Raw genomic sequence first — 26143 nt, 5'->3', positions numbered from 1 at the left:
CCATCCATGTTGCTGCAAATGGCCATATTTCATTCTTTCTCATTGTCAAGTAGTAGTCCATTGTATATATAAACCACATCTTCTTTATCCATTCATCAGTTGATGGACATTTAGGTTCTTACCATACTTTAGCTATTGTTGAAAGTGCTGCTATAAACATTGGGGTACATGTGCCCCTATGCATCAGCACTCTTGTATCCCTTGGGTAAATTCCCAGCAGTGTTATTCCTGGGTCATAGGGTAGTTCTATTTTTAATTTTTTAAGGAACTTCCACACTGTTTTCCAGAATGGTTGCACCAGTTTGCATTCCCACCAAGAGTGCAAGAGGGTTCCTGTTTCTCCACATCCTCTCCAGCATGAAGATAGGATTTAAAACAAGCCATATCTTTGCTTTAAATGGACCATCTTAAAGGTTTCTGAGAAAAACCTTAATCTTAGAATTGATACTAGACCATGACATTTCATTCTGTTTGATAGATCCAGAGCACTTTTCTTTCCTGCCTGGTTATTCAGTTTACAGAGTGACGAGATTTTTCCAATCATCAATAAAGATTAGATTCACTGTTCAGTACATTTTGTAAGTGGCACCTGGAGAAGCAAAACTTTTCCATTTAAAAAAAAATAGTATTCTTAATCTTTGCTGCTTCTATTCCATTTCCATCTGCATTAAGAAATTCATTTCAGTGTCTCTTTCGTTGATTGATCTTCTAAGCACTCTGGTCTCTAGTGGGGCTAGAGAAAGCAATGAACTCTTTGTTCTTTCTGATTGAAGTTCTGTGTTTCAATTTAATGGTCAGTTCTCAAATTAGATCTTTCGTCCTTAGTAGTTTGAGGGGAAATATTGGTCAAGTTTAGGTCACTCTTACGTGATTGCTACTCCATAAGAAATGTCTTAAATTCTTTTAAAATCGTGGCATATCACACCTCTTGTTCTTTAATACCCTATCATATTTTCATTTATTTTCCTCTCTTAGCATGCATAGTGGCTTCAGTCTTAAGTTGTTGCAGCTAATGTTGTTGAGTTACGGATTGTTTTTGGAGAAGGAAGCTTTTGTTTATATTTCTTTTAGGAAGACCATGCCTTATTAGGGTGGCTGCCTAGTCTATTCCAGTTCCTTACTTCCAGGCAGGTCAGAACTTGTCCTTCTTTTAAAAACATCCAAGGTTATACAAATATCCACTGATCAGTTTTTTCAGTGTTATGATCCTTTTCCCTGCACTTAGTAGAGGTAGAAAACAATTGGTCCACAGTTATTTCTTCCCTGTTTTCATGAAGTAAATTCTTAACCTCTAAGGAATACATGTCTTTCATGAGTGTTTTTTTCAAAATAAATTGTGTATTTCAGGAAATGCTTTATGTACAGTGAAGTGTGATGAAAAAGTGAAGGTGTTTTCTGTCCGAGGAACATCTTTTGAAGCTGCAGCAACAAGTGGAGGTAGTGCCAGTTCAGAAAAGGGTGAGTGTTCATTTGAAGTTTGTATTTGTTTTGTTTCTTGTTTTTCTTTTAGTTCATGGATTATATTAGAGTAAGAGATGGCCTCTGGTTAGATTTCTAATACACAGTGTCTGAGAGCTCAGTCTAAGTAATATTCCCAAGCTTATACAAAAGTAACGTGCCTTTTTCATATCATTTTTGGTACTAGTATAGTTGTTTTTGTAGATCAGAGGGGTGAGAGAAAAGGTCCATTAAGATTAATCTGTTATGTTGATGTTAAGGTTTTTTACTTTTCTCTCCATTTCCTATTATAGTACTTGAGAGGTTCAGTGTAATGGAAGGATGTAATTAAAAGTAAATGTTTAGGGGCGCTTGGGTGGCTCAGTCAGTTAGGCTTCCGACTTCAGCTCAGGTCATGATCTCACGGTTCATGGGTTCGAGCCCCGTGTTGGGCTTTGTGCTGACAGCTCAGAGGCTGGAGCCTGTTTCAGATTCTCTGTCTCCCTCTCTCTATGCTCCTCCCCTGTACACTCTGTGTCTCTGCCTCAAAAATAAATAAACATTAAAAAAAAATAAAAAAAAAAGTAAATGTTTAGAGGGTGTTACTCTTTACTGTATACAGTATCTTATTTGAACCCCATAAAGAGAGGGTCATTCCAGTTCTGTAGTAGACTCAGCGAAGTAAATGACTTTTCAAAAGTTGTGTAGCTGATAAGGTAAAAGCTAGAACGCAGTCCCTTTAATTCTTTCCAAAAATCCCAGAGAATGAAATGAACACAAAAAATTCACAGTAACTAACAAACTTCAATTTCATGGAATTAATTCTTTGTTTATCTTAAAAATTGCTATTATTGAACTTTAACTCGTGGTCATTGTTTTGTTATCTGTATCAATATATACAGCATCAAGTACTTCCCCAGTAGGGATATCAGAATGGCTTGACCAGAAATTAACAAAAAGTGATCGACCAGAGCTAACTGGGGCCAGAGTAGTGATATCTGGTGGTAAGTAGATTATTGTAATTTATTAATTTTAAAAGATACTTTGATTTTAAAATACTTTGATTTTATTAGTATTCATTTTAGAGGAGCATAGGGTTTGTTTTTTTTTTTCCAAATGTAACAAGTTGGTAAGTTGCAAGTATTATTCCCATTTTAGCAATTAAAATGAAATCATGAGCTTGATAACCCACTTTGGGCTCTTTATTGCACATCTGTATCTCTGGCACCAGGGGGAGCATGGCACAAGTCATCTCTGTAGCTATATAGAATGGAGTTTGTGTATTCTTTATGGAATGGAGTTTAGGTTTAGTTAAATTTTTTTTCCCCCATCTGTTTTCAACAAGGCCGGGGTTTGAAGAATGGAGAGAACTTTAAGTTGTATGATTTGGCAGATCAACTACATGCTGCAGGTAAGGTTATTTTCTTTGGTAGAAAAATATTCTTTTTTTGTTGGATATATTTTTTCCTTATTATTTCATTTATACAGAGGTCATTCAAGGCTGCAAATTATTTTGCTTTCTCTGGTTTCGACTTTTCTCTCTGAAATGGTTTTTCTTAGTCTCCAAGTAGCATTCATTGTGGAGACAGTATCCTTATGCTTTTTAATTATTTATGTCACACTCTTATATTTGCCAAATCTTTGTATTTTTTCTATTAAAATTTTTTTTTTTTAATGTCAGCTTTAGTGTCTACTTCTGATTCAGGAATGTCCTTGTTTTTCTCTTTATTGGTAGTCTAATATAAACCTCTCCTAAAAGTAGAAGTTAACATTATCTAAAAATTGTAGTTAACCAGGGGCGCCTGGGTGGCTCAGTCGGTTGAGAGTCCGAGTTTGGCTCAGGTCATGATCTCGCAGTTTGTGGGTTTGGGTGCCACATCAGGCTCTGTGCTAACAGCATGGAGCCTGGAGCCTGCTTCAGATTCTGTGTTTCCCCTCTCTCTATCCCTCCCCTGCTCTCACTCTGTTTCTCTCTCTTTCTCAAAAATAAACATCTAAAAAAGAATTGTAGTTAACCATTTATAGAAAAGCTAGTACGTATTAAAAATGTACTGATCAGAGTGGAATGTCTTTTGAAAAGTCAGAAAATCGGCAATATTTTAGTTTTTAATTATAGAACTATTACATGAATATATTCTTTTTTATAAAAAGTCTCCATTCTGTCTTTCCTTATTTAAGGGTTTTGTGTATAACTTTCTAGGTTTTCCCTATGCTTTTATATGAGTATATATTTATATACTCACAGAAACCGTAATGGCTTTGTCTGAATAAAGGCATGATATTGACTCTTTATGATCAGACGGTGTTATTTGAGGGTGTTTCATTCACTTATTCTTTAATTGAAGAAATATTTATTGAGTGTCTGCCATATGTCAGGCATGATTTTAGGAGCTAGGGAAATAACAGTGAGTAAAATAAGCAAAGTTATGTTTGTATTGGGTGAGACTGGACTTTGTATTAGGTTCCTGTGGCTGCTGTAACAAATTGCGGTAAACTTGGTGGCTTAAAACAACAGAAAATTGTGCTCTCACAGTTCTAGAGGCCAGAAGTGTGAAGTGTGTTGAAATCATGGTGTTGGCAGGACCACACTCTGGGAGCAATCTGTTCATTTCTGTGTCTAGAGGTTTCCCTGACATTTCTAGGCATGTGGCTGCATCACTCCAATCTCTGCCTCAGTCTTTATATCACCTTCTCCTCTGTGTATCTGTCTCACATCTCCTTCTGTATCTCTCTAATGAGGGATACATGTGAAGACATTTAGAGACCACCTAGATAATTCAGGGTAGGGACCCTCTCCTAAGATCCTTAATTTTATATCATATCTGCTGCCATGTTTGTTAATACTCACAGATTCTGGGGATTAGAAAGTGAATATATCTTTGGAGGGGCTGTTTTTCTGCCTACCACAGACACTAAACAAAATAAATTAGTAAATAGTATATTAAATTAAGGGTAGTAAACGCTATGAAAAGGATGAGGAGGAGGAGTTTGGAGAGGGAGGGTTTCAGTTTTATTTATTTATTTTTTTTAATTTTTTTTTTTCAACGTTTATTTATTTTTGGGACAGAGAGAGACAGAGCATAAACGGGGGAGGGGCAGAGAGAGAGGGAGACACAGAATCGGAAACAGGCTCCAGGCTCTGAGCTATCAGCACAGAGCCTGACGCGGGGCTCGAACTCACAGACCGCGAGATCGTGACCTGGCCGAAGTCGGACACTTAACCGACTGCGCCACCCAGGCGCCTCGAGAGGGTTTCAGTTTTAAATAAGGTGGTCAGAGGAAGCCTTAAGAAGGAGACATCTGAACAAAGGTTTGATGGATGTGAGGAAGCAAGCCATGAGATCTGAAAGAGAGAGTGTTTCAGGTAGAGGGACCAGTAAAGTAACAAAGGGCCTGACTAAGGCAGAAGCATGTCTGGTCTGTGTGATGAATAGTAGGGAGGCCAGTGTGGCTGGAATGGGAAGTGCAAAAAGGAAGAGTAGTTAAGAGACAAGACTGGGGGTAATAGACCAGACCATGCCTTTGTAAAGAGATGGTTTTTCTCTGGATGAAATGGGAAACCATTGAAAGATTTGAGAAGAGTCACATGATCTGTTTTGAGTCACATCTAGCTACAGTTTTGAGCACAGAGTATAGGGAAATAAGTGCATTAACAGGGAGATCAATTAGGCTGTTTCAATCAGGTGAGAGACATGTGTGGTTTGGATAAGGTTAGTAGCAACGGATGTGGGGAGAAATAGTTTTGGGATATTAGTTGAAGGTAAAGAACCACTGGGATTTCCTGACAGATTGAATATATATTATGAGAGAGAGGTTTTTTTTTTTTTATTTTTTGTTTACATTTATTTATTTTTGAGAGACAGTGAGACAAAGTAAGAGTGGGGGAGGGACAGAGAGAGACGGAGACACAGAATCTGAAGCAGGCTCCAGGTTCCGAGCTGTCAGCACAGAGCCTGATGCAGGGCTTGAACTCACAAACTGTGAGATCATGACCTCAGCTAAAGTCAGATGCTCAATCAACTATGCCACCCAGGAGCCCTGAGTACAGACAGCTCTTTAGAGAAATTTTGCTGTATAGGAGAACAGCAAAATGAACATTATTTGAGGGGGGAGGGGGGGAATGGAGCTAACAAGGGTGTTATAAAGAGGGGACAAATAATAGCATGCTTCTGTGCTGATGGGAATGCTCCAGTTGAGAGGGAAAAATTAATCATATAGCAGAGGGAGGGGAGAGTTGCTGCAGTGATGTCCTTAAGTAGGCCACAAAAAATATTGGTCACAGCTTCAAGTTTATGGGTGTATGTTAGTTGGAGCATGTGAAAGTTTGCTTGTGATTATTTCAGTTTTTTCGGTGAAATAAGAAGCAAGCTCATCAGCTGAGAGTGATGATGTTAAAGAATATTGGAAGTTTAATGAGAGAAGGAAAACTATGAAATTATAGTTTAGGAAAGAGTGAGAGAATTAAGGCCTATTTATTTAAAGTAAAACCCAGTTAGCACAGCTTGGTGTTGGTGTTTTTCTCCAGTTATGTTGAACTACAGGGGGACAGGTATGGAAAAGGTAAGGGAGGTTGTTTAATCAATTAACCAGAGATGGAGCTTTTTCCAGTTGGGTGTGATGATTTAAGAGGAAGGCAAGGAAATTGCAGGCGTATGCAACTAAGTGATTAGAGTCATTGATCGTAGAATTTAAGCTAGGGTAAAGAAGAGCAAACACAGTGGGAGAGAGGGACAGTGAATAGAAATGTAGATCCCAGTGAGATCAGAGGATTGTTGGAGTTGGGTATGAAATGAGTCAGCTGGAAAGAGTAGGTCACAGAGAGACATTGGAAATTGTCAGGGGATTGGTAATTGAAAGTTTGGGGGATGTGACCATGGGTGTGGCTGAGGACAGAGATGACTGCAGGAGAGTTGTTTAAGGAACCAAGAAGCCAGGTATTAAAATCTTCGAGAATTAAGACTAGTATTGGAGAAAGTGACAATGACCCAGAAGCTAAAAATCATTGAGAAATGAAGGAGATTGACCTAGTGGTTGATAGATGACACAGCAATACGTGGGTAATTATGATGACATGAGATTCAAAGCTGAAGGCTTTTAAGGAGGAAGGAGGGAAAACTTTCTGAGGGTGTCAGTGAGGTGCCCGCCTATAGGCCCAGTGGTATGAAGTTGGTGGCAGATAACTCTACTGGAGAGGATTGCAGGGGAATCATTGTCCTCAGGGAGCATCTAGACAAATAGGAAGATGGGTGAAGATTAGGACGTATTTAGGGCATTATGGAGATTAGTGTGTGGATTATGAAGGATAACCTTTGAGTCTGGGGCTTGTTGTAGTGACTGATGCAAGTAAAGGGCAGGATGTGATCAGTCATCACTGATCTAGGTAGTGTTGTTGAGACTGAGCATTAGGAGGTAGTGAGGAGTACTGTTTGTGACTTCCTCTTGTCCTCTGTAGATGAAGATGAAGAGGATCGGAGGGTCATTCAACCCCTACTGTGAGAGGGTGACCTTATTCCCAAGTACAGGGCTCCTTATTGACTCCTGATGAAGGAGGATAGAAGGCTAGTTAACTTCTCATTTTTTTTTTAGATAGCAGATATTGGTTAAAACTTATCTTGTGTTATACGTAACTTGTCTTTTTCTGATCATAGGAAATAATGATATAGTACCTTTCTTCAAAAGTTGTGAAGTTGTCAGGGCGCCTGGGTGGCTCGGTAGTTTGGGCGTCAGACTTCGGCTCAGGTCATGATCTTGCGGTTCACGAGTTCGAGCACCGCATCGGGCTCTGTGCTGACAGCTCAGAGCCTGGAACCTGCTTCGGATTCTGTGCCTCTCCCTCTCTCTCTGCCCCTCTCCCGCTCGTGCTCAGTCTCTGTCTCTCTCTCGAAAATGGATAAACATTAAAAAAAAAATTTTAAAGAAAAGGAAAAGTTGTGAAGTTATTGAGGCATTTGGGTGGCTCAGTTGGTTATGTGTCTGACAGCACGGAGCCTGCTTGGGATTCTCCCTCCTCCCCTCCCCAACTCGTGTGTGCACGTGCTCACTCTCTCTCAAAAAATAAATAAATAAACTTTAAAAATCTTAAAAAAAAAATTGAACTTACTGCATAAAGGACCATTATATAATGGCATGCCAAACAGATTATAATGTATGTTTTATGAATGCCTGAATGTCTTTTTGATAAAGCAAGCAGAGGACTTCAGCCAAATTTAAAATCTTAAATCCTTGGGTATAAGTAGAAGGCAAATCTTGAAGTTTTGTGTGTAAAATGCACTAGTACTTCATTTTAGAATTTTTGACCAGTGACAGGAGGATTTTTTTTTAAACAAGCCTTTATAAAATAAATTTCTGATTGTTCTTGTCGGTGTCTTTCTAATACACTTATTAGTGAATATCCCAACCAGTGGAATAAGAGCTTAAAAAAATGACAAATATGTTTTTCCCCATTTAGTTGGTGCTTCTCGTGCTGCTGTTGATGCTGGCTTTGTTCCCAATGATATGCAAGTTGGACAGACGGGAAAAATAGTAGCACCAGTAAGTATTGCAATAAAATATGCCATCCAAAATTCTATGGAGATAAAAAGTGTGTGTATGTGTATGTGTTTATATTTGTACACTTTATATATATGTATAATTTACTGAATAACTATCTCAGTGATTTATGTTCTATTCAGTGTATCTAGGCAGTTAGCCATTACCATGGTGAACGTGTCCTCCTCACAAGGTCTGTGGATTTCTTGGTCTCAGTAATGTGCTTTGCAGTTCTTAAATCCAGCATTGTCTTTCAGATATTTTCTTAAGTTTTTATTCAAATTCCAGTGTCTTTCATGGGGTACCTGAGTAGCTCAGTCAGTTAAGTGTCCAACTCTTGGTTTCACCTTAGGTCATGATCTCATGGTTTGTGAGTTCGAGCCCCACCTCTGTCATTATTGTATACATTGACCCACATTTGGCCAGTAAGAGCCTCTTTGAGATGGTGGCTCCTGTGTCTGTTTTGACCTGTTCCCATCATTCTTTGAGCCCTTTCTTACTTTCTAACAGAACAATATGTTCCAGGCTCATTTTGTACTTTTCCTATCCCAGCCTGGAATTCGTCTTTTCTCCAAAGAGTCTTGGTGCCCTTTAGCGAAGAATAGCATTTTGTAGGCAACATCTGGATGCTAGTTGCATTCATTGCTATTGGGATGTTGTTATTCCCAAGACCTCTCAGTGAAAAAATCTAGGGAATGTATATAACTGTGTGTATGTGTAGGCAAACACACATTCATAATTACATACAATACACATTTACATCTGTATTTCTGAATCAGTCTCTATATATTGAAAAGTGTAAGGGCAACTGGGTGGCTCAGTCAGTTAAGCATTGATTTTGACTCTTGATTTTGGCTCAGGTCATGATCTCATGGTTTGTGAGTTCAAGCCCCACATTGGGCTGTGTGCTGACAGTGTGGAGGCTGCTTGCGATTCTCTCTCTCCCTCTCTCTCTGCCCTTCCCCTGCTCACTTGGGAGCTCTGTCTCTCTCAAAATGAATTAAAAAAAAGAAAACTGTAGTTCACTTTGATACTGCCAATTCCAGTCTAATACCACAGAGTCAATTCCAGTTCTCTCCCTTTATCTTTTGTAATGCCCTTACCCCACTGTAAAAAACCTGGACCCTCCCAATATCCTACCCTGCACAGATGCCCTCCTTGCCCTGCTCAGGCTCTGACACTCTGCACTGAACAGTCCTTCTATGTAGATACTCTTCCCGCTTTGCTTGGACTCTGATACCCCTTTCTGGATCATTTCTTCCCAAAGTGCAGTTTTACATTCCTACCAACAATGTATTTGGGTTCCAGTTGCTCTTCATTTTTACCTACCAACATTTGGTGTTTTAGCTGTTCAAGTGCATGTGCAGTGGTACCATATTGTGGTTTTAATTTGCATTTGCCTGATATCTAATCATGATGAACATTGTTGTGTTTTGGAGATTCACATGTCTTCCTTAAGAAGTGTCCATTTAACTCTTTGGCCCTTTTTTATTGAATTGCTTGTCTTTTGTTACTGAGATGTTGATGTTATATATATTTATATATATAGTTATATTATGTAATTGTATAACCTTCTTGTCAGATATATTTTGCAAATATTTTCTCCCAAAGTGTGGCTTGCCTGTTTATTTTCTTAATGGTATCAAGTTGAGGAACTTCCCTACTATTCCCAATTTGTTGAGAGTTGTTACCTTGAATGGTGGTTGAATTTTGTCAAACGTTTTTCTACACTTACTAAAATGATCATGTTTTTTCCTACTTTATTTTGTTAATATGATGAGTTACATTTTTGATTTTTGAAAGTTAAATCACTTTGAATTATAGTGATAAACCCTATTTGATCATGATAGGTTATCTTTTTTAAAAAAATTTTTTAATGTTTATTTTATGAGAGAGAGAGAGAGAGAGAGAGCGCGCGCGCATGTGCGCGAGCCGGGGAGGGGCAGAGAGAGAGGGAGACACAGAATCCAAAGCAGGCTCCAGGCTCCGAGCTGTCAGCACAGAGCCCAATGCGGGTCTCAAACCCACAAACAGTGAGATCATGACCTGAGCTGAAGTCAGACGCTCAACTGACTGAGCCACCCAGGTGCCCTGTGATAGGTTATCTTTTTAATATATTGCTGGTTTTGATTGACCAGTATTTTGTTGAGGATTTTGGGGTCTGTCTTGATCAAAATAATCTGCAACTTTCTTTTTTAAAAATACTTGTCTAAAAAAAATGAAAATACTTGTCTAATTTTGGTATCATCATGATGCTGGCTTCATAAAATGAGTTGAAAGGTGTTCCCTCCTGCTCTGTTTTCTGAATGAGTTTGTGTAAGATTGTATTTGCTTTGTTTTGTCTTAAATGTGATAGAATTCAGTAGTGATGTCATTTTGGCCCGGAGTTTTCTTTGGTGGAGTATTTGAGAGTTGACTCAATTTCTTTATTGGTTTTAGGGCTATTGAGATTTTCAATTTTATTTTGAGTCTGTTTGACTAAGTGATATGTTTCAAGGAATTGGCCCTCTTCTTCTAAGTGGTCAAACGTATTAGATAAAGGTGTTTATGATACTGGTCTAATTGCTTTTTATTGTCTATAAGATCTTCTGGAGTGATAGGTCCTCTTTAATTTCTGCAGTTGTAATTTGTGTCTTCTCTTTTTTGTTCACCTTCTCTTCATCAGTCTAGTGAAAAGTTTCTAAAAAATTTTTAAGGGTTGTGTAGGTGACTCAGTTGGTTAAGTATCCAACCCTTGATTTCAGCTCAGGTCATGATCTCTCAGTTTGTGAGATCAAGCTCCACGTAGTGCTCTCTGCTGACAGTGTGGAGCCTGCTTAGGATTGTTTCTCTCCCTTTCTCTCTGCCCCTCCCCTGCTAACCCATGAACATGCTCTCTCTCTCAAAATAAATAAACATTAAAAAAAATGTTTTTTTAAATCTCATTGATCCAACTATTTTAGAATAACAGCTTTATTGAGGTATAATTCATATACCATACAATTCATTTGATTAAATGTTTAATTCAGTGGCTTTTAGTACAGTCACAGTTATATGACCATTACCTCAGTTAGTTTTGGAACATTTTCATCGTCCCCAAAAGAAACTGCATAGGTGTTTTGTTTTTGTTTTTGTTTTTTTCTCCAACTCCCCCAGGCCAAGGCAACTAACATTCTACTTTCTGTCTATGTAGATTTATTTGCCTATTCTGGATATTTCATGTTAATAGAATTATATAATATGTGGTCTTTTATGTTTTTTATTTTCATTTAGCATAATGTTTTTAAGGTTTATCTATGTCATAGTATTACTTTTTATTGTTAATAGTATTCCATTATGTGGATATGCCACCTTTTATTTATCCATTCATAATTTGATGAGCATTTGGGTTGTTTTTACATTTTGACTATTATGAATAGTGCAGATATGAACATTCATGTATAAGTTTTTGTGTGGGCCTGTATTTTAATTTTTCTTGAATGTGTATCTAGGGCTGGAATTGCTGGATCATATGGTAACTCTATGTTTAACCTTTGGAGGATCTGCCAAATTGTTTTCCATAGCAGCTATACCAATTTTTATGAACCAATTTTTGGCTTTGTTAATTGTTTTCATTGTCTTTTTTTTTTTTTATTTTTAATCGATTTTTTTCTCTCTTAATTTTCTCCCTTGTGATTACTTTGGGTTTACCTTGCTCCTAAAGTAGAACTTTACTTCATCAACTTTGTATTGTTTATTTTTAAAATTTTGTAAAAAGTTTGTTTGTTTACTTACTTACGTACGTATGTATGTATGTAATCTCTATACCCAGCATAGGGCTTACATGCTTTTTTGACTAGGTCAGCCAAGTGCCCCTCTATTGTTTATTTTTAAATTTTTTTAAATTTGATGTTTATTTATTTTTGAAGGAGAGAGAGGCAGAGCATGAGTGGGGGAAGTGCAGAGAAAGAGGGAGACACAGAATCCGAAATAGGCTGCAGGCTCTGAGCTGTCAGCACAGAGCCCAATGTGGGGCTCGAACCCATGAACTGTGAGATCATGGCCTGAGCCAGTTAAGTCGGATGCTTAACTGACTGAGCCACCCAGGCACCCCATGTATTGTTTATTTTTAAATATAAATATTAAATATATAAATTTCCCTCTTAAGCACTACTTAAGCTGCATCCCACAAATTTTGATATATTGTATTTTTATCTTTTATGTAAAAAATATTTTCTAATTTATAAAATTAGAAATATTTAATTTCTAAATATTTGTGGGTTTTTTTCCCTAGAAAGCTTTCAATTATTGATTTCTAATTTAATTTTGGAGAATATCTCCTTAATATTTCAGTCTTAAACTTTATTGAGATTTATTTTAATGGCCTAACAAATGCCCTATCTTGGTGAACATATGCACTTGAAAAGAGTGTATATTTTGCCATTAGACACTGCAGGAATAAATGTTAGTGAACTTTGAGGATATGATAGCAAAACTATCTGAAATGACAGAGAGAAAAACACACATACACACACAGGAAAAAAAAAATAGAGCATTGTTGAGCTGTGGGACAACTTTAACAGGCCTGCTATATGTATGATTGGAACAGCAAAACTCTGAGGACATAATGACCATAAAAGTTTTAAATTTGATGAAGTCTGTAAACCCACAGATCTCAGAAGCTCACTCAGCAAACCCCAAGAACAGTAAACATGACAGAAACTGCAAGGCACATCATAATCAAATCGATTAAAGATTGATAAAAAAGTTCTTAAAAGCAGTAAAGAGACAAATGTGATTTAAATGCTCTAATCAAAGAGCAGAGACTGTCAGAATGTATAAAAAGCAAGACCTCATCTATGGCAATCCTAGTAATTGATAGAATAACTAGACCAAGAAATTCAGTAAGGGCATGAAGAGTATTTAGACCAGGGGTCAGCAAACTTTATCTGTAAAGAGTAATAAAGCAAATACTTTTTGCTTTATGGGTCATAGAATGTCTCTTGTAACCATTTAACTCTACTGTTGTATAGCAAACTTAGCCATAGACAGATCAGTAAATGAATGAATGTGGCTGTATTTCAGTAAAACTTTATGTACGGAAAGTCCACATGTTCAACATTTACAGAACAGTGAGCCACATATCTTTCAGTACTTTTATGCTGGGACTCCAGTTACACATATTTTAAATATCTTTATATTCTTCCACAGGTTATGGAAGTTCTGTTCATTCTTTTTCATCATTTTTCCCTCTGTTCTTCAGATTGGGTAATTTCTGTTGGTCTACCATCAGGTCACTGACTCCTCTATAATTTTTAATTTGCTGTTAAAACCATCTAGAGAATTTCTTATTTTGGATTTTATATGTTTCAGTTCTAGATTTACATTTGGTTCTTTCTATAATTTTAATTTCTCAGCTGAGATTTCTTATCTGTGTAATCATTGCAGATATCTTTTCCTTTTACATCCTTGATCATACTTAAAATAGCTGCTTTAAAATCTTTGTGTGCTAGTTCTAAAATTTAGGTTATTTCAAGGTTGCCCTTTGATTGTATTTTCACATTTTCCTGTTTCATTATATGTGTGGTACAATGGTTCTCAAAATTTTTGTCTTAGGATTCCTTTTAAAAATTGAGAGCCCTCAAAGAGCTTTTGTTTATTTGGGTCATACCTATTGATACTTATGGTATTAGAAATTCAAACTAAAAATTTGTTTGAAAATAATAAAATCATTTTTCATAATATAAATAACATTTGGGTTAAAAAACCCAAATCTTCCAAAACAAAAATAAATTTAATGGGAATAGTTGCATTGCTTTACATTTTTGGCTTCATATTTGGTTTAATAGAAAATTACTAGATTCTCATTTCTGCTTCCAGTATGTTTTTTTATATTAGTCTGATTGAAGTATATGAAGAAAATCCACCATCACACAGATATATAAAGTTGGAAAAGAAGGGAATATTTTAATAGCCTTTTCAGAAAATTGTGGATATTCTTCTTTTATACTACACCAAAATTTGACAAGTAGTAATTTCTTAAAGGTTATTTGCAATGTGGAATACAAAACCATATTGATGAACTTTTCATATTTTTATATTAAAATCCATTGGTCTGTATTGCACTTTGAATAGATGTTTTACTATCTTGTAACATCATGCATGGTTCATTTAGAAAATACAGGCATATCTTGTTTTATTGTGTTTTGCTTTATTGTGCTTCACATATATTATGTTTTTTTTTTTAATAAATTAATGGTTTTTGGCAACCCTGCATTGAGGAAGTCTATTAACACTATTTTTTCAACAACATTTGCTCACTTTGTGTCTCTGTGTCACATTTTGATTATTCTTGAGATATTTCCAAGTTTTTCATTATTTTTGTATTTGTTATGCCAATCTGTGATCAGAGATCTTTGATGTTATTATTGTAATTGTTTTGGGGTACCATCACCTCACCCATATAAGGCAGTGAATTTAATCGATGAATGTTTATCACACAGAATACTAAAAAGATGTGTACTCAAAGGCCATGATTTAAAAAACTAATAATTTGCTTCATCATGAACAATCTTAAGTGAAACCAGCTTTTTTATTTTTAAAGTTTTTTTTTTTTAATTTTTTTTTTTTTTTCTTCAACGTTTATTTATTTTTGGGACAGAGAGAGACAGAGCATGAACGGGGGAGGAGCAGAGAGAGAGGGAGACACAGAATCAGAAACAGGCTCCAGGCTCTGAGCCATCAGCCCAGAGCCCGACGCGGGGCTCGAACTCACGGACCGCGAGATCGTGACCTGGCTGAAGTCGGACGCTTAACCGACTGCGCCACCCAGGCGCCCCATATTTTTAAAGTTTTTTAAACTGAGTATGTGGCCATGAAGAATGCAGTGACAACTAGTTCAGTTTGGTGCAGCTATCTTGATTAATGCTAAGGCAGCAGCATTTTGACCCACTATTGTTTTTTGCATCATCAGTACAAAAGTCAATACAGTTTTTCCAGGATAAATAATGAGATTCAAAAAAGTTATTTAACACTGATTATTTAATTTAGCACCATTTTTGTTGCCAACCATTCACATAAAGGAATTCTTTGATGATTAGTTGCTATTGATTCTGGACAAACAGAACTAAACACAAAACTCAAACTCCAAACTCTGTCTTCTCTTTTAGTTACCAGCCAGGTTAGTTAAAAGCCATCTCACACATGTCGAATGCAGGCATCACCAGAGTTTTGAGCATGGTATATATGCAGTCTGTGATTCTTTGTCTGGATTTTTTTCCTTCCTTCTCAGCTAATGTGGCAGCCACAAATTCTGTTTCTGTGTTTCCTTAACTGGTAAGACTGCAGGTTTCCATCCAAAGTGACTGCTTTCTGACTAGCTTTTATCCCCTGTGGGAAATCTGGAAATGCCCCAAGGGAGAAAATAGATGTATAAGGTAAGCCCATCTTATTATGCCTCCCTCCCCTACAGAATTCTGCCTTCTCCAGTGCTGCCTGTCTTGTCTCCAGTGCACTTAAACAGTTGCTGTCTGTATTTTCAGGAGGTTTTAGAGTTTTTCTCTGCAGGAGGATTAGTCTGATACAAGCTATTCATTCCCTCAGGGCCATAAGCAGGAGTTCTAAGGCCCAGAATTGAATGCATTATTTCACATGTGCTCTGATGAGTACAGAGTTGGATTATTATCTTCCTGAATAATATTTTAATTAATGCTACTTAATATTACATTAGGTTTTTGGCAGCCATATCCCACTGTTGGCATGTATTACACTTGTGGACATCCAAAATCTTAGTCTTCTCCTTCGCCCATATTTTATTGCCAACCATGTCTCCCTTATCTAATAATAATAAAGTATTCCTTTGTGTTTAAAGCTGAACTGTTACTTTATTAAATTTGGGTTTTTGTTCTCAACCATTGGAAACCTCTTGAATCTTTTTTTTTTAATTCTTTTTTTTTTTTTAATGTTTCTTATTTTTGAGAGAGAGACACACACACACAACAGAGCCTGAGCGGGGGACGGACAGAAAGAGAGGGAGACACAGAATCTGAAGCAGGCTCCAGGCTCCCAGCTGTCAGCACAGAGCCTGACACAGGGCTGGAACCCACAAACCATGAGATCATGACCTGAGCTAAAGTTGGACACTTAACCTACTGAGCCACCCAGGCGCCCCGAAACCCCTTGAATCTTTTAAAGCTTGTTTTTTTCTATTCACATTCCAGTCAACTTTATATTCTTTGAAGATCCTGTGTTCTATTTTGTTGCCATTTTGTATAGCTATGGAAAGCATCACCACAGTTCTCTCTGATGAAAATAGTAAGAAGTTCCCTATTCAGGTAAGGGGACACAAAGGCAAATTTTGTTATCCTCACAAAACACTTTTACTTTTGTTTTTGATTATTTGAGAAAATGTAAAATGCCCAGAAAATGCCATGAATTTAGTTATACTATTAAATACATTTTTATTTTATCATTCACAGCAGTTTATACCATATAGATATGGAAGATTATTGAGTGTGTGTGTGTGTGTGTGTGTGTGTGTGTCTCACATGTTTATGGATTCATGCTTCCTGCAAGAATTAAGAATTTAGACCGAGGGATAGGGAACCACTGGTTCAGCTTACTGTTGCAACAAAGACTTCCATATTCCTCTTTATTTTTTAATTAACTTTATATTTGGAAATAATTTCAAACTTAGAAAAAGTTGAAAATTAAAAATAGTACAGTATAAGGGTGCCTGGGTGGTTCAGTTGGTTAAGCGTCCGACTTTGGCTCAGGTCGTGATCTCACAGTTGGTGGGTTTGAGCCCTGCATCGGGCTCTGTGTTGACAGCTCAGAGCCTGGAGCCTGCTTCGGATTCTGTGTCTCCCTCTCTTCTCTCTGCTCCTCTCCCACTCATGCTCTGTCTGTCTCTCAAAAATGAATAAACATTAAAAAAATAAAAAGAATAGTACAGTACACATGTATGTACACATATATACACAAATTTTCCCTGAACATGCGACAGTAACATCATGACCCCTAAATATTTCAGTGTGTATTTCCTAAGAAAGAAATATTTTTTTATATAACCAAAGTATAAAGTATATTTGGATTTTGTCAGTTTAAATTCTAATTCCAAGTTTCTATATTATAATGGGATATTCCAACTTTATCATTTAGCTTAGTAGCCTTCATTATACTACTGTCCCATCTCCATATGGAATCCAGTTTAGGGTCAAGTATTGCATTTAGTTGCTATAGCTCTTTAGCCTTTAGTCTCATGGTTGTAGTAAGGAATAACTCTCACTTCTTATTTAGCCTCAGTCTTAGGCAGGCCCTCTGTACCCAGACCTCAGGGCTGGGGCTTTCTTACTCCTGTTCCCCACCCCTCTACATGTAGCCAAACTCTGCCTTTTGTCTCTTGCAGGGAGGTGCTGGGTGGCATTTTGGTCTTGAGATAACTTAGGTGGAAGATAGAGTTTGGAGATACGTAAGAAAATAAATTTTATTCTGTCCATTTGCTAGAGCTAGTCTGTAAGTTTGGCACTAGGCTTTCTAGGAGCCGGTTCATATTGGGAAACAAGATCAGTGTCCTGATTTACAGTGTCCCTAAGGTAAAAATAAACTAATTGCACATGGGAAGCATAATTTGGCCTGTTATCAAGATCAGAGAGAGATATTTATCCCTTGAGCCCTCATAAAGAGGACACTATTGATTAACATCCTCAACAATACCTTTACTATAAATAGGACAGTGGTTTCATAGGGTGTTTTTTTAATAATGTCCCTCAGTGTCAGCCAGTTGCCTAATATTTTAGGTACAGTTCTGTAAGGAGCCAAAATTATTTGGTTTGGGGCTTGCTGGTGTGGTTTTCCCAGGATAAAATTTCAGAGTAGTGATTTAGTTGTAGAACTCTTCTTTAGGTGAAATCTTCTCAGGAAGCCCCATGAGTAGCAGGGAAAGTGGAAATGAAGTGGGGTGGTATAACCAAGAGGGCTGCTAACATAGCCCTTTCCTTTTTCTTTTTCCTGAAAAGGTCTCTATGGCCCCTCTGCAGAATAACTAAAGCCCTGAGCACATTTTAAAAATCACTTGTCCATGAAAAACTGGATTGCATAGCCTCATATAGTTTTCCACAAATAGATCTACCTGAAATGAATTTTGATTTTGCCCTCTGTTAGTGTATATCAATATTATGTTGTACCAATTTTCAAGCTCTTTATTTAGTATTATTTCCCCTATTCTCAGGCACTGATCTTTCTCCTTCTACTTCAGAAGTCAACTTGTTCTCCCTATAAAAGCAAAACAATACAACTTACCTTTATACATCAAAGAAAGAGGTGAGCCCTTTCTAGTTTAATGCTAATCTCTCTAACCTGTCCTTGGATTCCATAAATTCCTACCTCCTTCAGGATAGTCCATTATTTACTCCCATGGTCTGGATTCAGAACCTCTCTGTCTCTACTGGCTCATTTTCATAATCTTTTTTTTTTTTAATTTTTATTCATTTTTGAGAGAGGGGGTCAGAAGGGGCAGAGAGAGCAAGAAAGAGAATCCCAAACAGGCTCTTCCTGTCAGCTCAGAGCCCCATGTGGTGCTCGAACCCACAAACTGTGAGATCATGACGAGCTGAAATCATGAGTTGGATGCTTAATAGACTGAGCCACCCAGGTGCCCCTCCTTTTTATAATCTTAAAAAAGAAAATTCAGGGCTCCTGGGTGGTGCAGTCGGCTGACCATCAGACTTTGGTTCAGCCCATGATCTTACATTCGTGAGTTTGAGCCCTGCATTGGGTTCTGTGCTTACAGCTCAGAGCCTGGAGCCTGCTTTGTATTCTGTGTCTCCCTCTCTGTCTGCCCCTCCCCTGCACACGCTCTGTCTCTGTCTCTCAAAAATTTTTTTAAAAAGTTAAAAAAAAAAAAAAATCCTTTGTCTTCCCAACAGCCTCTTTTCCCCACTAAGCTATCACCCATTTCATCTCTTGTCAGGCTAAGCTTAAAAAAGTAGCTTACATTTGCTAAATCCACTTTGCTTCCCATTATTTTCTATTCATTTTTAAAATATGCATATATAAAAATAGTAAACACCTTTGTTTTTACTACTAAATTAAAAAATATTATAATACAGTTGAAACCCCTGTGTACTCTTTCTTTAATATATATGCTTCCCTTCTCTCAAAAAGTAACCATTACCCTAAATTTGGTGATGGTGATTTCATACATCTCACTTTTACTGTGTATCTACAGTTCCCTAAACAGTCTGTAGCTGAACTTTTCAACTTGAGTACTATGAATGATTTACAAGTGTGACGAGATGTTGATCCTCTCAGCCTTTGGAACAGGAGACATTATGACTAGCCGGTTTTGTAGCCCAGTGCACCATACAAATGGTACCATTTTCTGTGTGCCATGTTGTAAAAAAGTTGAGAAACACTCATAGGTAATATCGTTTTGTATACATTTTGAAAACATTATATCAACAGCATACTGTATGTGTTCTTTATGTTTTTAAGTCTCATGTTTGAGATTCTTCCATTTTAATTCAGGTGAAGGTTTTTCATTTGTGTTTCATTGATGTATGGTATTCTGTTATATAAATATATCACACTTCACCCATTTTCCTACTAATGGATGCTTATTTAGGTAGTCTATAATTTCTGCTGTTATAAATACTGTTCCTTGAAGATTCTTCTGGCTCCTTGTATGTTAATGTTTCCCCAGAGAAGTATGCCTGAGAGTGAAACTGCTCGATTACCGGAAATGAAGTGTTCACCAAAGTGGCTGTTTACACTTACCAGCAGTTTATAAAACTTACCTTCTCCCATCCTCTTTGAACTTTGGTATTTTTGGTTTTTTAAAGTTTTGTGGTTCTGGAGATACATGGTAGTTCTGGAGATAGCAGTGATGGTTTGCACGACAAGGCAAGTATACTTAATGCCACAGAACTATGCTTAGCAGTGATTAAAATGGTAAATTTTATGTTATGTATACTTTGCCACAATTGTTTTAAAAAAAGCTTTGCTAGTCTAATGGGCATGAATCTCAGTTTTTTATTTGCTTTTCCCTGATACTAGTGAGGTATCTTTATATTCTAAATTCCATTAATTTGTTTTTTTTCTCTCTGAATTTCCTGTTCCTATCTTTTTGCCCATTTTTCTATTGAATTGTTCTTATCAACTCTTGGAAGTTTTTAATATCTTTTGGATACTAATCTTTTGGTTATGTGTGTCGCATACATGTTCTCAGTTTTTAGCCATCGTTTTCTTTATATCTTTTGATAAACAGAAGCTTTTATTTTTATTTTTATTTATTTATTTATTTATTTATTTATTTATTTATTTTTATTATATGAAATTTATTGTCAAATTGGTTTCCATACAACACCCAGTGCTCATCCCAAAAGGTGCCCTCCTCAATACCCATCACCCACCCTCTCCTCCCTCCCACCCCCCATCAACCCTCAGTTTGTTCTCAGTTTTTAACAGTCTCTTATGCTTTGGCTCTCTCCCACTCTAACCCCTTTTTTTCTTTTTTCCTCCCCCTCCCCCATGGGTTCCTGCCAAGTTTCTCAGGATCCACATAAGAGTGAAACCATATGGTATCTGTCTTTCTCTGTATGGCTTATTTCACTTAGCATCACACTCTCCAGTTCCATCCACGTTGCTACAAAGGGCCATATTTCGTTCTTTCTCATCGCCACGTAGTACTCCATTGTGTATATAAACCACAATTTCTTTATCCATTCATCAGTTGATGGACATTTAGGCTCTTTCCATAATTTGGCTATTGTTGAGAGTGCTGCTATGAACATTGGGGTGCAAGTGCCCCTATGCATCAGTACTCCTGTATCCCTTGGATAAATTCCTAGCAGTGCTATTGCTGGGTCATAGGGTAGGTCTATTTTTAATTTTCTGAGGAACCTCCACACTGCTTTCCAGAGCGGCTGCACCAATTTGCATTCCCACCAACAGTGCAAGAGGGTTCCCGGATAAACAGAAGCTTTTAATTTTAATGTGGTTCAACTTACTGTTTTCTTTTTTGGTAACTACTGTCTGTATTGTGTTTAAGAACTATTTTGGGGCGCCTGGGTGGCTCAGTCAGTTAAGCATCTGACTTCAGCTCAGGTCATGATCTCGCAGTCCGTGAGTTCAAGCCCTGCGTTGGGCTCTGCTGACAGCTCAGAGCCTGGAGCCTGTTTCAGATTCTGTGTCTTCCTCTCTCTCTGACCCTCCCCCGTTCATGCTCTGTCTCTCTTTGTCTCAAAAATAAATAAATGTTAAAAAAAAAAAGATTTTTTTTAAAAAGAAGTATTTCCTGGAGCGGCTGGGTGGCTCAGTCGGTTAAGCGTTCGACTTTGGCTCAGCTCATGATCTCACAGTTCATGGGTTCAAGCCCCGCATGGGGCTCTGTGCTAACAATTCGGAGCCTGGAGCCTGTTTTGGATTGTGTGTCTTCCTCTCTCTCTGCCCCTCCCCTGCTCGTTCTCTGTCTGTCTCTCTCAAAAGTAAATAAACATTAAAAAAATATATTTCCTAAGACAAGGTCTTATGATACTCACCTGTATGTGTTTTGAAAACTTTTAAAATTTTCTTTTCACATTTTAGTTTATAATCTAGTTGGTTTTATTTTTTATTAAAAAATTTTTTTAATGTTTTTATTTATTTTTGAGACAGAGAGAGACAGAGCATGATCAGGGGAGGGGCAGAGAGAGAGGGAGACATAGAATCCAAAGCAGACTTCAGGCTCTGAGCGGTCAGCACAGAGCCCAACACGGGGCTTGAATTCACGGACTGTGAGATCGTGACCTGAGCTGAAGTCGGACGCCCAGCTGACAGAGCCACCTAGGTGCCTCTACTTGGTTTTATTTTGATGTTTGGTGTGAAGTAGGTGTTCAGTTTTTTCCTTGCATGACTAATCTCCTCCTCCACTGATCTCTAGTGTTACCTCTTACATGTTTATATAGCACACAAGTCTATTTCTGGACTCTCTGTTCTGTTCTGTCAGTCAGTGGTTTATCATTGTACCTGTACTGTATCTAAAGCTTTAGTAATAAAATTATGTAGTTGGGCAGTATCCCTTTTTCCCCATTCTTCTCCAGAATGGTCTTAGCTGTTCTTGGCTCTCTGCTTTTCTCTTGCAGTTTTAGAATTAGTTTGTCAAACTCCACAGTTGAAGTTTTGATTGGAAATGTAGGTTGTTTTGCCCAAATTTAGTGTGATTCTTGCTATTGTGTAGTTATTGAAAATTCAGAGAACCTTAAATGATAAGAATTCACCAAGGTTTTCGACATAATATTTAAAACACCAATTACTTAGTTGTTTCACACTTACTAAACTCATTATTTAGTATGTTTCTGGATAGAAGGCAGTGATACTGGATGGTATCAAATATTTCTTCTGCATTGCTCCAAACATGTATGAATTGTTATATGAATAAATAATGAAAGATTTGCTAAAGGCAAATAATTCTTAGTTAATAACCAACGCCATATAATATACTGATTGAGGACTTGCCCAGGTGAGATTTGGTCATGAGAATTAGGAGAATTCAGTGGTGAGTCAGGGTGCATGGGAGGAGTTGGTAAAGGGGCTCACATTCAGATGCTGAGAGGTGATGGACAGTTTTCTTGTCTCCTAAGACTCCAGAAATAGATGCTGTGAATCATTGTCCAAAGCCAGGTAAGCAACAAGATTAAAAAAATCTCAAAATGGATATCTCTTTGTGTTCCCATTAATTGTAGTTATACAGTGTGAACATAAGATACGATCCTGTCAAATAGCTGAGATACAACTGTTGAGTGGACACAAAAGTCTCTATGAGATTCATAAGCACTTTACATGTGCACTCATGCAAATTCATTATTATTCTGTAAAAAAATTTATTTGAATAGTGAGTTCTGGATTTAAAAAGTACAAGTTGTAACAAATATTCAGGCAGCAAAAATTCAAGTGAACTTATGGATGCATAGATTTAATTGGGGTGAGTTGACATCTTTGCAATATTTTGTCTTCTATACAACACCATGATTTTATTTCTCCATTCAAATAGTTTTATAATTTCTTTATAAATGTATACAGATAAATAAGGAATGCTATTGATGTTTATATATTGCTTTCATTAATTTATCTGTAGATTCTTGGGTGTTGTACATGCATAGTCATGTCTTGTCTTCTGGAAATAATGAAATTTTGTCTTATCCTTTTGTTTGATTTTTTTTTTTTTTTTTTTTTTTTTTTTTTGGTGCTGTGTCAGCTATTAACCTGGACATTGTTAATAGAAGTGGTGATAGTAAATACCCTGTCCCTTATTTTCCAGGAATTTCTTCTAGGTTTCACCACTAGGTATGATGTTTGCAATCTGTTTTATCAGATTAAGAAAAACAAGAAACAGAAGTTTTCTATAATAGTGTCATATAATTATTGCTTACTTGCTTGCTTGCTTGTATAACCTTGGACAAATCACTTCTGTGTACCACAGTTTTCTCAACTGTATAATGGTGATAATAATCTCTATCTCATGGTAAATAGTAAAGATAGAATAAGTAATATGTAAAACACTTAAAACCATACCTCACATATAGTACAAGTGCTATGTGTTGGCTATTTTTATAATTATAAATCCTTGTTTGTGAAGAGGCTTTTTGTTTTGAAATCATGAACAGATATTGAAATCTTATTTCTATAACTCATATTTGGCAGTCTCATTGGATTTTGTTAGGACATTAATTAATATTTGTTGAGCTTAGTAGAGTGTCAGACTTAAACTATGACTAGAATTTAATTTGGCTTTTTAAGGCTTGGCATATTTATTGGTACTTCCCGTTTTACGTTTTTCTCTGAATTGCCTTTTAGAAGCTCTGTTTGACTTTACGTCCTATCCATCCAAACATATAGGCTGATTGCAATCATTAAAGAATCTGTTATCTACTGCCATGGAAATATGTTTTTACACTTAGTGCAACTTCTTAGTGGAAGTAGATTACTTTGTATTTTGGTATTTTACTAACAGATCAGTGGTCTGTTTATAACTCTGAGAGTAGGGGAATAGTTACTAGGTGAAGAAGCAGTTTGGGGGAATTTACCAAAACAAGAAATTTTGTTTTGGGGGTTCTGTTTTGAAAATTCACTTATGCTGAAAAAGTCTGTGTAGGAGCAAACTTTATATAGAGTTATTTGTATACAGCTGGGACTGAATTTATGGACTGCTTTTCTGACTTGCTAAAAAGCTAAAGATTGACAAGCCCTTTCATACTGCATTATCCAGCTTGGCTTTTAACTCCAAGAGAACTGTGTTCACAAATTGATGCTCTATTCCTTTGGGGTTGGTATAGAAGCATTAAATTGTACTAAAATATTCATATGTGAGTGCATTTAGCTGAAAGCAATTGATGTTCTATTCCCAAGAGGGCAAAGAGAAATGCTGTATGGACCTGCAGTCCAGAAAACACCCTAAGCATGCTTCTTAAAGGTAATTACGTGGCCAGGATGATCAGAGTCCTTACAGTGAAGCTTAAAATGACGAAGGAGAAGTTGTAGAATTTATAAACTGAGGTTAATATGTATAAATTGTTCAGTTGTGCAACAGCTAAAAACTTAATTGGTAAAAATTAGTTCTAATTACATCTTTGAGTTCAAATTATAGCTTTGATTTATTTTCTTAGCTTATTTTCTGATTTTTATTAGACTGATTTCTTTAAACATTTATTCCCAAAGACCAAGATCAGTGAAGTTTTTTATTCATTACTATTTTATATATGAGGTTGAAATTTTTAACTTTTGGAGAGTCTTGAGCTCTTTTTACATGTATAACTGTTTAAAAGCATGCCACTGTTATGATAAACTGACATGTCTTGTAGGCAGTCAATCTAATTTAACAACTGGCATGAAAATCAATAAGAGTAGACAGATCTTTGTTGCTTTGTTGTAGCTATCTTTGTGTGCTAACTTGGAAAGAATAAAACTATTCTAAATTTCTATTTTTATTCTAATTGTATTTTTGGTTCTTTCATGTAAAAGCTAATTTATTTTCTCATGTATAGTTTCAGATGTGATAAACATGCACACAAATGTCAGAGAACATAAGACATTGTAAATTAAATAAAATGGAGAATTGATCATTTAGCATACATACTTCTGTCCTTGTGTTCACTTTAGGGCCGAAGATAATTGAGCACTAAAATCTTGTACAAAAGAACATTTGAATGACTTAATCTAATATCATTCTATATTAATATTAACTGAACTTAGTCTGAAAAGGAATTTGGGAAATGGTGTTTGGGACAGAAGAATGTATTCCATTTCCTTTTTTGTTTTTTTAAAGTTTATTTTAGAGAGAGCATGTGGATGAGCTGGGGAGGGGCAGAGAGAGAGAGAATCCCAAGCAGGCTCTGAGCTGTCAGTGCAGAGCCCAACATGGGGCTCAATCTCAGTGAGATCATGACCTGAGCCGAAAACCAAGAGTCAGTTGTGTAACCGACTGAACCACTCAGGCGTCCCCTCCATTTCCGTGAAGTGAGGTTACTTAGAGGGTCTCTGGTTAGGTTGGATGAATAGTAAATTTATTATTATCTTACAGGTACTTTCTTTTTCCATATTATTAGTACCACTAAAAGTCTTATAACTTTAGAAAGTACTTCAAAGAGTCTTTGTGTAACTTGGGCTGAACTTTACAACTCTGGTTGTTTTTTTTTTTTATCTTAAAAAAATTTTTTTTTAACGTTTACTTATTTTTGAGAGAGAGACAGTGTGAGCAGGGGAGGGACAGAGAGAGAGAGGGAGACACAGAATCTGAAGTAGGCACCAGGCTCTGAGCTGTCAACACAGAGCCTGATGTGGGTTTCAAACCCACAAACCACAAGATCATGACCTGAGCTGAAGTCAGGCACTTAACCAACTGAGCCACCCAGGCGCCCCTAACTTTTACTTTTTAGAAGAGTTTTAGCTTTACAGAAAATTTGCAAAGAAACTACAGAGAATTCCTATAAATCTTGTACTTGGTTTCCCCTATTATATTTCTTTAACATTATGTGAACTATTTATTTTTTATAATTGTCAAGACCACAAGATTCTAGAACTTAAGTTTTTTGAAGATGGAGAATTATGTGAAGGCTTCTGTCAAGGTGATAACTTTCTAATAACTTTTTTATTATGGTATAAAATCTAATAAAATCTGCCATTTCAACCATTTTTGAGTGTACAATTCAGTGGTGTTAATTACATTTACAGTGTCATGCAACCATCA

General features: G+C 36.7%; 1 protein-coding gene and 1 long non-coding RNA gene across 5 annotated transcripts in view; both read left to right on the top strand.

Annotated features, from left to right (window-relative positions):
* Positions 1-26143, top strand: part of ETFA (electron transfer flavoprotein subunit alpha) — a 77615-nt gene that overhangs the window by 24672 nt on the left and 26800 nt on the right. For all 4 annotated transcript variants that reach the window (XR_006704505.1, XM_045448980.1, XM_045448982.1 and 1 more), the window contains exons 6-9: positions 1348-1458; positions 2340-2441; positions 2783-2848; positions 7886-7968. Coding sequence is in view for 3 of the 4 variants with exons in the window: in XM_045448980.1 (XP_045304936.1) it covers positions 1348-1458; positions 2340-2441; positions 2783-2848; positions 7886-7968 (362 nt within the window). In the remaining variant the exon portion in view is untranslated. The remainder of the gene's footprint in view (positions 1-1347; positions 1459-2339; positions 2442-2782; positions 2849-7885; positions 7969-26143) is intronic.
* Positions 21696-25021, top strand: LOC123582660. The gene is made up of 2 exons (XR_006704506.1): positions 21696-23185; positions 23273-25021. It is a non-coding gene; the product is annotated as an uncharacterized LOC123582660 (long non-coding RNA).

The sequence above is a fragment of the Leopardus geoffroyi genome, chromosome B3, assembly GCF_018350155.1.
Source record: "Leopardus geoffroyi isolate Oge1 chromosome B3, O.geoffroyi_Oge1_pat1.0, whole genome shotgun sequence".
In the NCBI taxonomy this organism is placed as follows: Eukaryota; Metazoa; Chordata; class Mammalia; order Carnivora; family Felidae; genus Leopardus; species Leopardus geoffroyi.
The sequence above is the reverse complement of the archived record's forward strand: the minus strand, read 5'-3'. Positions and strand labels throughout refer to the sequence as shown.